General features: G+C 47.4%; 1 protein-coding gene across 2 annotated transcripts in view; it reads right to left on the bottom strand.

The window, feature by feature from the left end:
- Positions 1 to 303: 303 nt before the first annotated feature.
- The window catches only part of ARHGAP32 (Rho GTPase activating protein 32), a 167468-nt gene continuing 153310 nt past the window's right edge, over positions 304 to 14461 (bottom strand). For both annotated transcript variants that reach the window (XM_015421623.1, XM_015421618.1), the window contains 7 exons: positions 11367 to 11512; positions 9790 to 9991; positions 7947 to 8092; positions 6793 to 6867; positions 5521 to 6396; positions 3816 to 4807; positions 304 to 2599 (listed from right to left, as the gene is read on the bottom strand). In XM_015421623.1, coding sequence (XP_015277109.1) covers positions 368 to 2599; positions 3816 to 4807; positions 5521 to 6396; positions 6793 to 6867; positions 7947 to 8092; positions 9790 to 9991; positions 11367 to 11512 — 4669 coding nt within the window. In that variant the 3' untranslated portion in view covers positions 304 to 367. The remainder of the gene's footprint in view (positions 2600 to 3815; positions 4808 to 5520; positions 6397 to 6792; positions 6868 to 7946; positions 8093 to 9789; positions 9992 to 11366; positions 11513 to 14461) is intronic.

Genomic DNA, 14461 nt, shown 5'->3' with positions numbered 1-14461 from the left:
AGGTCTCCAAAGGACAGTGTCAAAGCTATGAGGAATGCCATTGTTTCAAACTAAGGAACGTGAGAACCATTCACGGCACAACTCTTCCCGCCTTCGAGTTTTAAGACAAGCCTGCATGATTGCTCCGACCTACCTTCATACAATGCAAGAGAAAACTATACATTTACTATATAAAAACCTGGAAGCGGTGGAGAACTGGGGCGGCAGGGGGGGGACACTGAGAGGGCAGGAGCCGAGTGGGGGAGGGGGTTAATGGTGGGAGCTGCTCTGATGGGTTTTTTGTTTTTTGTGTATCACTGAAAAAATAAAACAGTCCACTGTCCAGCAGAGGCTGCTTACACACTCTATCCCTCCCGCCCCTCGGGCCTCACTCTGCGTGGATCTCAGTCTCAGGCCTCTGTAGGCAGAGCTCGGAGGAAAGGAAGGCCCCCTGGCCCAAGGCTGTGGCATAGGTCCTGCTGTGTGGATGAGAAAAGGGTGGGACGAACCCCCCTCCTCCAGCATAGCCCCCTCTTTGGTGCTGAGGCATGGTATGGTAGTCATCCAAATTATCGTACTGCGACACCACAGTCATGGTGCTTTGGCGCTTGCCAAGGGTTTGGTACGGGTAAAGGAGACTTGGGTCCCGCTCTACGCTCTCGGGGTGTTGGAGCCGGAGGCTGTGGCTCCGTTCCGGTTTTGGGGGCGGTGCTGCGGGCTGCCCGTAGTGCTCGCTCTCTTTGTAGCAGTCTCTGGAGTGCTTTTCGACAGCAACAGCTTGCCTGGCTCGAGGTCGCTCTGCTTCAGGCCTGTCCTCTGGTAGCTTCACCTCTTTATGATTCAGTCTCAAGGCATCGTGGCTGGTTGGAACATATTTCCCACCAGAGTGCTGGTATGCAATTGATTCCAGTGGTTCCTGGTGCCCCTTTGATCGGTAATCAGCATATGGGGGCCCATTTTTAGATTCCAGAGGCTGCCTATGGCTCACGTCATGCTGCAGATGTGTTCTGTGCTCAGTTGAATTGCAACCCACCTCGTGCGGTTTCCTGTTCCTGATGCTGCTTTGCTTTTGAGGGAGGGAAGGTTTCTCAGGCTGCCCATTCCCATAGGTTCCGTGGTAATGGGATCTGTCCATGTCGGCATCCGGATGTGGCACATAGTAGCGTTCGTCTCCCTCAGGGGTCCCAACCTTGTACGGATACCTGCCTTCTTTCCCGTCAGCAACAGTGAGAAGGCCAGTTTTCCCAGGATCAGATTTACTGCGCAAGTGAACAACATCGACAGTTCGTGACTCGTCCTGCAGCAAGGGGGCTACGTTGTCATATTGGGACATGACAGGCCCTTTCACTTTCTGACGTGCGCGGCTTTCTCTGCGGATGGACTGCATGCGGTACTTTTCCATGTCCTCCAAATCCCACGAGACATACATGGGTTTGACATCTGGAGCGGGTGGCACGTCCCTGCTGATGAAGCTGTGCTCTTTGCCAGTCAGGTGGCCGACGAGGCCTCCCCGGGGGTACGGCGGCAGGCCTGGACAGCGGTACAAACTTTTGCTTTGCACCCTGGAGTAGGACGTGAAATCTCGACCAGAGAGAGGATGGAACTGCCTCAACCGCACTGTCCCATACGGATCCAGATCATAAAACCCACCATCCGCCGCAGAGTAGCAGGAAGAGCTGGAGGAGCTTGAGTAGGGGCTATACCGATAGTGAACACGGCCATTCTCAAAGTAAGGCTGCAGCTGAGTGACATGATAATCCGCATGGGGCTGATATGGCTTATATTGGTAGAGAGGCCTTGGACAGTACAGCGGCTCATCATCAGGAGGCACCTCTGTACGGGATATTGGAACCGATCTGATGGTGGACGGAGCAGTGACGTGCAGCGAGTGCACACGTCGAATAGAGGGGTAGGGTGGTGTCTCCTCTACATAACTAGTGCTCCTCATGGTAGGGCTCATGGAGGTCATGTAATCTACCCGGCCGCGAGGTTTGGAGTGATGGACAGAGGCACTCTTCCCTTGAGGGGTGTATGCACTGTACCTGGGGACCGTAGATGTGGGGGTCTCCAACACAGAAGGATAGCCCGGATGTTGCTCAGACTTGCTGTGATAGAGGTGTGGCGGAATGCTTTCGGCCCTGTACTGGTGGATGGACGTAGGCTTGTGATGCACATAGTTGTCCGACGCTGGGGGCTCAGGGGGGCTCTCTGACTTGGAATGTGAGAAATATGAAGACTGAAGAGAAGCATGTTTGGGTGGAGTATCCTCCACTGACGATGGCAGTGTAGAGGAAGCAAGAAAGGAATGGTAACTGGCCGGATTCATAGGATCTGCACTGTTTGAATGCATGGCTGCGGCGATTTTACTCTCTATTGTCCTCACAGGTGGGACCGGAGGTGTAGATCCATAGGAGGAGTGAGCCGGGACAGACTCAGAACGCGACTGCAAAGGGGGAGCCCTTGCACTCTCACGGGGCTTTTCCGAGTGGAACTGGTGAAGCGTGGCCACAGGGGTGGCAGACGTACACTGAATAGCGGCACTGCCCTCGGTGACGAAAACGGGAGCCGGCTCCGCGGGTCTAGGCTCAGGCGGTTTCTCTGGAGCCGCCTCTTCTTGTGCCTGGCATGACAAAGCAAACGAAAAATTAGTTGTGACCCCAGCCCCTGAGCACCATCACACACTTTAGCAACCTCTGGGGCACAGCCTGATCTTTTTGGACTCTATGAGAAGTAGACCAATTCCCCATCCAAAAGAAGAGCTAGGAAGGTTAACCAACAACTATACCGGAAGCAATGTTCCCTCTAAGCTGTGGAGTCTTGTGAGCAAAAATTCTACTCTGTGAGCTACCGGCATTAAGGTTGTGAGCGAGCGATTTGGCTACTGCATAAATTAGTTTGCTCTGGAGCCGTCCTTCCTGAGCTAAGACAAAAATATGTGCGCTGGAGGCTAAAAAACTGTGAGCTAGCTCACACTAACTCAGCTTAGAGGGAACACTGACCGGAAGATGTAGCATTCTCAGCCCTTCGACAGGAAAGCAAGTTAAAAATTTGAACTGTAAGTAAAGCTTGTTGATCCTTCACTAATGGTGGTTTTGAGTACAGCTGCAGCTGTAGAAGGACCTGAAGGAAAGCGGGTCAAAATAATAATGAAAAACGTCTACCCCTGAAGCACATCAAAATCAAGGAAACAAAGTGCACTTGACTCAATGAAGGAAGTCATGGCCTTCAGTTTGCAGGACCTGAGCAAAGCTGTTTAATGACAGGATGTTTTGGAGGTCATTAATTTACAAGGCTGCCATATGTAAGAATCACCTTGATGGCACCTCTCTCTCTCTCTCACACACACACAATATTTAACAGGCATTTCAGTTTGTTTGTTAGAAGGACTAAGGCACAGACCTTTCTAGGAGCCTCTATCAACTATGAAAATTAATCAAATGGGAGGTACAATGCTATCACTTACTGCTGTCTCTTTCCACAATGATAACGCCGCACTTCAACCAACTCTACATAAACTTCTCAATGCTTACTCAATCAGCTGACTTTTCCTGAGAAGTTTTGCTAAGAGTTGCCAAGTTGTTTCTAGGAATGATACTAGCAAATATTCAATTTTCTTCCAAGAACAGCTAACTACTTGCCAAATTGTGTCTTCTCCAAGTGCTGGGAGGAAAATAATTATGGAACGTGTGTATTAAATACAACATAGGCAGGTAAATTGGCAGGAGGGGAATGGCAAAGAAGAATTCATTACTGAGATACTTTCTTGTCACCAAACAGCTGCAGGAGTGCAAGGTTTAATCAGACTTTGCCTTGGGGCTGGGCAGAGGGACTTTTACCTGGCCCAGGCCACTTGAAGGTTTAATGGCCGTAGCTGGTGCTTGTCCCACGGCGGGCTGATGCTCTCCCGGCCTCTGTGTCAGAACTGTATGGCTGGCAGCAAGAGCGTGCTGAGCGGTCATGAGTGCGATTTCTCCCCATGTGCAGTTGGGAGCGACTGCAGCAGGATGAAGAGGAACGTGCTGGCTGGATACTCCAGGTTCCGTTTCGGTTGCTGCTGTCGGAACCGTTGTCACGTAAGCTGCAACCGTTGTGGCTGTTTTCTCCCCAGCAGTTGCAGGAAGAAACTGATATTTATTTTCCATGGCGCAGACAGGAAAGTGAAGCTTGTTGGCCTGGATTTGGGTCTTATCCATAGGGAGGCAACTGTGGAGGAGGGAGTTCTGTGGAGGTGCTTCGGTCACAGGTGGCTCTGGCTCAGCTGCTCCCCTGGCACAAGGGTGAGGGTAGTTCTGGCCCTCGGAGAGAACGGAGTGAATGAGGTGGTGTGTCTCCGACGTGTGAGGATGGTAGTGGGAGTGGTCCCAGCCCATGTCTGTGCCACTTTGCCGCTCTCCAGGCATGTCGGTAGGGAGCAGGGAGTGGTCCCAATTTCCAGGCGTGCCAGCGTGAGAACAGCTGCTGCCCTCTGGCATGCTACTGTTTGGAAAGGCCTGGTCTACAGGCAGTCCACTTCTGTGGTGATCTGCAGGCGCAGCGGCCTGAAAACTGAGTGGATTTTCTGGCAGAGCAGCATAGAGGTGAAGCTTCTCTGGAGCGACACCAGGATAGGGATGGAACATTTCTACAGTTTCTCTGCTCTCTGCCTCTGCACAGGTGATACAGTCCGAAAGAGCATCTGGTTTCCTGTTGGACTGAACAGAGGCTTGCTGGGCAGACTCTGCTAGGGCCAAGGCTAGCATGCGTGCTGCGTTTTTCGGTGGTGGAGGAGGGACAACAGAGACAGAACTGACTGGCACAGGATCCTGGGGGGAGTCGAGGGCAACCACTCCTAGTGGGAGGAAGGGTAGAAAAAACAAAAAGAAAGAGAAGAGAATGATTTACGTTATCCCGTAAGGAGAGCGAGCAATTCCTATAGACCATTACAAAAATAGATTCCTCCAACATTTCACAGTGGCAAACTCCGTGGCGTGACAAAGCGCGTCTTCCGTTATACATGCAAACAGGACAGCGGTTTGGCGTGAAAAAAGCGCAAGAGATTGTCTAGAAAGGTTCCTGTCGCATTCCTAGATAGCTAAGCCGTAGGCAACGCAGAAAGGAAAGGTCAGATCCTGTGACGGGATCTTTTGCACAATTTAAAATCACAGGTTACTTTTGGCCAAAAAAGGTCCCTTCTTCAAGTGTAGCCAGATTTTTTAAAAATTATTTATTTATTTACTTTTATTTTATCAGTCGGTTATATTGGTTTGCAAGGACTGCAAGAGACTGTTTCGTGTTATGAAAGAGTGAAAAGATACAGGGGTATATAAAATATTCAAGCAATTTTTTTTTTTTTTGCGCGGTGCAAAGAGGCTGCAGAGAAGCTTTGGGTTCCTTCAGTGCTCCCTATCGGGGCCCGTGCAACCTCCACACGCTCTGGAAGACACACACTCTGGTTTGTCACGGCCAGATTTGTTTCCCCCCTCTCTTTTAAAGGCACGCAGAGAAGTGAGAGAGCTGGTCCCATGTGAACTTAAAGAAAGAATGGAGGAAAACACACTGTACCTGGCTGCGTCTGTCCAGAAGGTACAGGCTTACTCTGGCTGCTGCTGGCCAGGGGCTGTTCCGCCTCTTCATGAAGTTCCGCTTTCTTAGCATCTCCTTGGCTCTGGAACTCTTGCTGGTGCCCTTCACTTGGCCTCAGCTCACAGGCTCTCAAGGGTGATATTATCATCTCGGGTGGGGACCTGCTTAGGGCCTCGCTGGTGCTGCAGTTCCCTTTAGTCCACTCTGGAGCACTTGAGCAACCTGTTAGCCCTCCGATGACATCTGGCACCCGGCTGGGCAGAGTGAAGCAGAGAGGCTCCAGTATGTTTGGTGGCGGAGACTTTAGGGGCTTCCGTCCCATTTTGGGGGAGAAGGCGTGGTTGACCTTCTCAGAGAACAGGGGCTTGGATGATTTATCTTCCGTTGGGCTCAAGTCTAGAGTGAAGAAGGGACTCATGGTCTTCTCTTGATAGGGGGAGACTGGTTCAGAGCTTGTGGCACTGCCAGGGGTCTGGGACTGGCTGCCTGAGTCTAGTTCCTTCTTAAAGTTGTTCTGCTTATCCTTATTAAAGTCTACCGACTCCAGCATGGAGGTGCTGCTGTCAAGACACTCGGACTCCGCTTTGGGAGGGCTGCACTGAAAAGACATGGGGTCAAAATCCAGGCTAGCCACACCGATCTCAGGCGGGCTTAGATCAACATCCTCAGCTGACCGTGGGGAGACGAGAGCGGGAACATGGATATGCCCTTCCTCTCCATCGCTCTCCTGGTCGTGGGGCAGGTTGTCATAGGAATTACAGCGGTTCATGTTCCCCAAGAGCTCCCCGTTAAAGGAAGCAGACAAGGCATCACTACTGGACCGGGGTCTTCTGGGCCGGAACAATTTAGATTCACCTGTGAAGACAGAGTGCAAAACATCTGTTGAAATAATGGCCTTAACATATGAAATGGTGCTTTGCTCTTTATAACATTAAAGGTAAAGGTTCCCTTGCTCGAAAGCCAGTCGAATCCGACTCTAGGGTTGCGGTGCTCATCTCCGTTTCAAAGCCAAAGAGCCAGTGCTGTCCGAAGACATTTCCATGGTCATGTGGCCGGCATGACTAAACACCAAGGCGCACAGAGCGCTGTTACAGATTACATTACAGATATATAAATCATAACCAGGGCTTTATTTTCTTCCATTTGCACTTAGAGTTTAGTTCTCTATGATTCCGAGCTTTGACAACAGCAGCCCTTCTTTCCCACAAGACACAGGCAGCGTGAACAAAAGACACTTGCGTTCCATCTTACCATCTATGGCATGTAAAGACGAGAGGGACTCTTCACTCTTCGCGGAGCGCAGGGTCCCACTGTCTCCTCGTCCTCCTGGACAGCCAAAACACAAAACAGTTGAATACATTTAACAAACAACATACAATTTCCCCTTTTAAATTAAAATGCATTTTATAGCCTCGCAACTACCCCCACCCCCAGTGTTCTTAAATCGGTTAGGTTAGGTACAGGATCCACAGCATTCAGCAGAAAGAAAATCAACAAAGTATAATCCTCAGCGTTCTTCCCTCAAAGGCATTCTTGGTACTGTTTGAATTTTCTTCAATAAATAAATTTAATTTTTTTTTTTTTTTAAAAAGGCATTCTTGGTTTGCTGCTTAACAGACTGTTGCACAGAAATGTATTAAGCTGTGTCCTCAAGTTTCTTCCTTCCTGTTTTTAAGGAGGACCAGAAAAGGCACTGGGTTCCCTCCCTACTGCTGCATTGTACAAATTCATCACATTCTTGTCAGGCAAAACCTTTAAAATACATACGTGACATACCCATTATGTTTATCATTTATATCTGGATAAAATGATCAAGTGAACATTTGGCCACGTAATGCAGCCTTCGTAACAGCATGACCAGCTGAACATCGAAACCGCCTTCTAATTCTTCCTTCCATTCTTTAGCTATATATACCCTGCTTTTCTCCCCAATGAGGACACAGAGCAGCTTACAACACTGTTCTCCTCTTCTCCATTATATCTGCAGAGCAATAAACCTTTGAAGTAGTTTGGACTGAGGGAGTGACTGGTTCAAGGTTACCCAGCAAGCTTCAGTGGCAACATGGAGATTTGAATAATGTTCTCTCAGATCCTGGTCAGGTTCTCTCAGCCACTACACCATGCTGACCAGAGTATCCACCAACAGGCCATTGGCCAGGCTTATTTTGGCAGGAAGCATGAACAGCGACAGGCTATTTGGTACACAGAGATCTTCCATAGACATTGCTGATCAGCACAGTTTAGAACAGCACTTAATAGTTTTTTCAGATGCTGGATCAAAACGATGCCATCCCAAGACAAAAACCAGCTGGAGAATCCAAAATTTGCCAGTCTAATTTTAAGTGTGCATTATAAAGTTAATAATGGCTTAAAGTCCTTGCTGTTATGCTAAAAGACAAGCTTACCTGCCAGGGCTATGGCTTTCATTTCAGAAGGCTCACTTGGGTTGCGTTGCAATTTCCTCTTGGATAGAGATGATGATTTTCCTAGGTTAAAGAAGGAACGCCAGCTGCCAACTGGGGATTTCTTCATCTTACTTGGTGGTCTCTTTCTGGAGTGAGACAGCAGGAAGGGAGTCCGCATGAAGAGGCTGGTAGAATGTGTTAAGCTGTCTAAAGTGAACCCTACTGCATGTGCAAAAATGGTTAAAGTAGCAGAACAAATCATTTCACATCATAAGAACATAAGAGAAGCCAATGTTGGATCAGGCCAATGGCCCATCATCCAACACTCTGTCATACAGTTGCCAAAAATACCAGGTGCCACCAGGAGGTCCAGCAGTGGGGCCAGGACACTAGAAGCCCTCCCACTGTTGCTCCCCCAAGCACATCCCTTCTCTTCAGAAGCATCGACATGTACCTTATAATATTTTTACCATTAATAAAGAAGAAGGAATTGAATGTTCTAGAAAGGCTCATAATTTATCATTTGCATGAGATGAGGAAGATTATTAGAAGAATAATTAAACTTTAAATCTATGCTGGGAAGGGGTGGTGGTGGAGGTTGGAATCAAGGCTCACAAGGTTCACCAGCGTCAAGACAAGTGTTGAAAGAATGCCCTCACCCCCCACCTTACCCCAATCTATCCCTGATTACACCACACTTTCCACTGATACACTCTTGCCAATGCTTCCCTATCCCATCCTTCCCTTTGTAAAACTCTACATCCCAAGGAGGCGGTTGGCTCAGCAGCTGATGATGTGGCCAGCAGGAGGACGTCCGGATCCGCAAGGACGTTGTGACGCCCACTGCGGCTGCGCACCAGGGCCCATAACCAACAGCCTCCGAGAGGAGTCGCCAGAGAGCTGAAAGAACAGCGGAGGCCGCACCGGAGAAAACTGGAAGAAGTCACCCACTCGCCGGATAAACGAACAATCGGAGCCGGGAGGGTACCTGGTAGGGCTTCCCCCACCCCAGACGTACTGTGGCCATAGTTAGGGTTTCTGCATAGGTCTCTGCACCATGCACCGTGTAAGCCGCTCAGAGCCCTTCGGGGGTGAGCGGGGTACAAATGGAAAGTATAAATAAAAATAAATAAATAATAAATAAACTCTGTCTACGTTACACAAGCACAGTGATACATGAACATATATGAAGCTGCCTTCTACTGAGTCAGTTCACTGGCCCATCAAGTTCATTCTTGCCTTCTCTACCTGGCAGCAGTACTCCAGGGGTCTAAGGTGGAGGTCTTCCACATCACCTCCTACCTGATCCTTTTAGCTGGAGATGCCAGGGACTGAATCTGGGGTCTTCTGCATGCCAAGTAAATGAAGTACAACTGTGCCACATTCTCTCCCCGTGTTATAGGCAGGTCCACTGCAACTCCAAGAAACAGTGCCAGAGGCCAAAGCAGAATAAAAGATTTTTTTTTTCCTGAGGAGCCAGTGTCTTTTTGGTAGAGGCATACGGGGAATTGGAACTGATGGCCTTCTGGGGGGGGGGGGGGGGGGGAGGTTCAGTTCTCGAGAGGAGCGTGAGCCACCGAGATCAGGGCTTCAAATAGTAGAAACAGCAAAATGTGTCTTATGGATTCTTAGGGTGATCATTGGAGTGCGCTCATCATCAGGGCAGGCAACAGTCAGGACCCACCACTGAAGCCAACCTTGTAGCTTGAAAAAAGTTTTGAGTCCAGTGGCACCTTTAAGACCAACAAAGTTTCAATTCAAGGTATAAGCTTTTGTGTTCACGCACACTTCTCCAGATACCCTGAAAGTGAGTGATAGGAAGCCTCTGAAAGAAACTCTCTACCTTTCAGATGGGAAGTCTATGATGGTGTGGAATTTTCCCTGTAGAGCAGCAGGTCCTTCACCCACTTCAATGTACTTGCTGTCTGCCACGATGGGTGAATTGATCTGGGCTTGCGTCCTCGCTTGTGCTTCCTCCAATGTGAGCAGTTTTGTGGAGGGAGAAGACACCAGCAGGGATTTAGGCCGTGACAAGGAACTGTGACCTGCAAGAGAACCCCGAGACAAGACGGAGAGAGATAAAGAAGAGCAGTGAGGGGGAAATGCCATGGAGAAGAAATTGGGATGAACTTCCAAAGACTGGAACAATTTGGTTCAAAGTGGGTGAAATTCTAACAAATGAGAAAGGCAGTTGCCCTCTATGCATTCTAAAATGCAGCTATATTAATACCATCACTCCAACCACCTCAACAAAATCTGCACTAGAAATGACCACTATACTGGCCACCTCCTGAGCCCCACCTGGTAGCACCACTCCTCTACCAGCTCTCCACTAATCCACCAATCTCACTCGTACACCACTCTTCTTCCACACACACCCACTGCGAATTTTAGGTAGGCACAGTGAGAAAGAGAGAGCAGCACAGACCTCTTCTGAGAGCTATCACCACTTATGGCTGATTTGATTCAATTTATAGCTTAGAATTTTAAGAGGGGGGAGAAAAGGGAGAAAGCATGGAGAAAACTTCTTAATGAATAAATTGTCTTGAAATAGGAAAATATTCCCCTTGAGTCTTTTTTTTTTCTCAGAAAGGTGAACTATAAATACTGTAATAAATAAATGAATAAATTAATGAATGTAATAAAATAAATGAGTTTGCAAATGCCTTGGTATTATCAATTTAATTTTCCTGCCTTTTAGATCATGTTTCAATAGGAAACAGGGTTGGAGTTTGAGTCACAGTTTGCTTTTAAAGTGTCCCCCCCCCCTCCTTTCAGGAAATCAGATACTGGAATAAAAGTTTGCTGTTCCCTGCAGGTACTGTAAGGAAGGCAGCCTACACAACATAGAGAGATCGTTGCAAGCTGCCTAATTGGTACTGAATGTTCCCTGACACGCTATTCAGCAAGCAAGTGCATGAGTTTTACCCACAAATTAAATTTAAACTGGTACAACAATTAAAACAATTACATGAATTACCCACAGCCCATTTTTTAACACCAATAAACCAGTCAGAATACATCTCTAAAAGCAAAGAGAATACTTGGAGGTGGCTCAGTTAAAAGCAAAACCTTCCAGAATGGAATGGTACAGGGTAGAGTTCAAGCTAAGGATCAATGGGAAAGGTGCAGCTCCGTTATTAATACTGACAAGTTTGACGTGCTAAGATTAGAAAAACCATGTGGCAGTTAACAGAGGTCACAGTCTGATAACAAACCACAACCTGCATTTCTTAAATTTAATAAGCATCATTAGCCTGAAGTGACGTCAGTAAAAGAAGGATGATTACTGAGAGCAGGAAAGTTAGGTCACATTTCATATTTGGCTGTAGTGAAATATGAAAATGGTATTCTTGGGTGTTGCACATGCTACCAGAATGCTTTGAATTTTCACTGGGTCTCAACCTTGGGGAAACATACCTGCACTCTCCCGAATAACAGAGCTGAGTTTGGAACTGAAAAGGACATCAACATGATTGAGGATGAATTCCACAACAACTGACTGGATTCGAACCTCCATAAAAGCAGCTGTTCCACTGAAACAGGCAGATTCTATCTGCTTTGACCTAAGGGAGGGGGAGAAGACAATAAAAATTAACAAAAGCAAAGGAAAAGAATGGATCAATATCTATGGGTGCTTTCACACATACTGAATAATGCCGTTTCAATCCACCTCAGTGACCATTTGCAAGTGGATTTTGCCACTTCACAGGGTATAAAATCCAGTTCCAAAATGCATTGAAAATGGATTGAAAGTGCATTATATAGTTTGTGTGAAAGAGCCCTTTACAGGTCAAATTAATACTGTGTAGTTACACACGACAGGTTCACATTTAGCAGGGTGTTCCCTATCTTTCACAAGAAAGACAAACATAGGGGCTCCAATTTAGTTGAGAAGTTCCCTTAAAAAAAAAAAGACTAATTTTCCAGTTGTTTTCTACTCTAGTTTACTCTAGTTAGCTATGCTCACTTTAGTGCTCCAAGTGGTTTCATAACAAGAAACTGAGATTAAGAAAGTTACTGGAAATGAAAACCTACCTAATCTATCCTTAACGGCACAACTGAGAGTGAAAAGATGTCCAAAGGCTCAAGAATTCTGTCACTGGCCCTGACCTGGCTAGCCCAGGCAAGCCTAATCTCGTCAGATCTTGAAAGCTAAGTAGGCCTGACCCTGGAAAGTATTTGGATGGGAGACCTCCAGAGAATACCAGGACTGGGAGGCCAGAGGCAGGCTATCAATGCCCCAGCAGGAGTTGCCAGAGGTCGCCATGACTTCCAGGCACGGGCACAGACACACACACAAAATAATTCTGTAGCTGCTGGTGCAATTCTGCATTTAGCTAATGCATCAATGCAATAAAAGATTTATAGACAATCTCTAAAAGGAGCTTGACAGAATAACAAATTGTATCAGTCTAACACACAATTCCAGGGCAAAGGATGCACATGTTGTGGTTCAGAGCTGTGAATCTTTGACTCATACACCTTCTTTCCAAAAACACAAAAACTAAAAATGTAGCAGAACAGCGTCGACTACGTCACTCTGCTACCACCTATTATGCCGGTATAGCATACCCAAGTAGGGTGTTTCACTGACCTCAACCCTACCAGCTACCACTTCCTCCTTACTTTAGCTACCACTAAGACATATTCTTCAAAATGCAGTTCTAAGCATGCTGCATCAGCATTACTAAAGCTTACAGCAAGTTTCTAGGTTAGGGACAGTTCACTTCCCACCCTTTTCCTGTTAAGTGGGTAACAAGTACGACTGGTTAAGAATATACTGTAAAAGTAATAATTTTTAAAAACAGAAATTACGGGAAAACACTGCCAATTCACAGCAAGTGTATTGACTGAGAATTTGTAGTGGTTAAGTGCGCAGACTCTAATCTGGGAGAACAGGGTTTGATTCCCCATCCCTACTCCTCCACTTGCACCTACTGGATGACCTTAGGCAAACTGTAGTTCTGTCAGAGCTGTTCTTGAAAAAGAGCAGTTTCTGTCAGAGCTCTCTCAACCCCACCTATCTCACAGGATGTCTGTTGTGGGGAGGGGAAGGGAAAGGGATTTGTAAGCTGCTCTGAGACTCCCTTGGGTAGTGAAGGGTGAGGTATAAATCCAATCTCTTCTTCTCGTCTTCTCCTCTACCATGTTTGTAGATTAAGTACAATAGACCTTGATGCTCTAACAATTGCTAAATGCTTAACTGAAACCATTTCTTTTTCTAGTAACTTCCTAGACTTCATCACAACTGAGAGCCAGTTTGGTGTAGTGGTTAAGTGTGCGGTCTCTAATCTGGGAGAACCAGGTTTGGTTCCCCACTCCTCCACTTGCAGCTGCTGGATGACCTTGGCAAGCCAGAGTTCTGTCAGAACTGTTCTCTTAAGGGCAGTTCTTGAAAGAGCTTTCTTAGCCCCACCTACCTCAGAGGGTGTCTGTTGTGGGGAGGGGAAGGGAAAGGAGTTTGTAAGCCACTCTGAGACTCCGAGTAAAGGGCGGGATATAAATCTAATCTCTTTTTCTTCTTCTACCTCCCCATATCAAAAAGGTGCCCTCCCTCACGTAGGGTTGCCAGAAGCCAGTTGAGGCCTGGAGATCTCCCAGAATTTCAATTGCTCTCTAGACAACAGAGATCAGTTCCCCTGGAGAAAAGAGCTGCTTTTGAGTGAACTCTATGGCATCGTACCCTGCTGAGGTCCCTCCCCTCCCCAAACCCAACCCTCCTGAAGCTCCATCCCCAAATTTCCAGGAATTTCCCAACCCAGAGCTGGCAGCCCTAGTGCCAGGGCTAATAATACTGCCGATCCTGCACCAGTTCTTTGTCAACTGAGAGACTCTTGTTTTGCAATTTCAATTACGAGAACTTGATACCTCTCCTAAATGCACATATTTTAAAACCTCACACGCCTATTTAAAATGGCATGACTAAAATGTTGCATCACAGCATGTAAGCTCTCATGGGAACAAGTTAAGCTCCACTTGCAAACTCCTGTCCCCCGTGAAAAAAGGTATGGATATACATCACATCAGCAAGGCTTGTTTATAAGGGCATTTTAGAAACACCAATAGAGAAGTGTCCTAAATACGAAGGGAGACAAACTAAAAGTGGAGAGATGTTGAATAAGACCAGCTGATACCCACAAAACGAGAAAAGGTAAGATTCTACTGGAAGATGCACAGAAAGAAAAAAAAATCACTATACATCCAATATCTCATCTCTTCTCTCCTTTATTATAAAGGAGTTTTGGGTGCCAGAATTCTAAAATGCGCCCCGTTAGTGTATGGGCGGAAAATACGCCACTCAGAAGAGCTGGCTCCCTCAGCCACCCTGCCCTGCCATTGGCTGGGTGGCTGGGAGGGGAGGGAGCCAGTCATCGGAGCCAGCGTCTTCTGAGCGGCCATCTTCCCCACATACACTAAGGTAAGCTTTCAGCCCAGCAGCGAACGGAGCCGATAGGCTCCGGCCGCCGGCTTCCCCCCTCCAGCCCCCATCCTGCACAGCGAACGGGCGGTTC

This window comes from Gekko japonicus, unplaced genomic scaffold (genome assembly GCF_001447785.1).
Source record: "Gekko japonicus isolate JY-2015 unplaced genomic scaffold, Gekko_japonicus_V1.1 scaffold715, whole genome shotgun sequence".
NCBI classification, from domain to species: domain Eukaryota; kingdom Metazoa; phylum Chordata; class Lepidosauria; order Squamata; family Gekkonidae; genus Gekko; species Gekko japonicus.
This window is presented reverse-complemented; position numbering and strand designations above follow the sequence as displayed.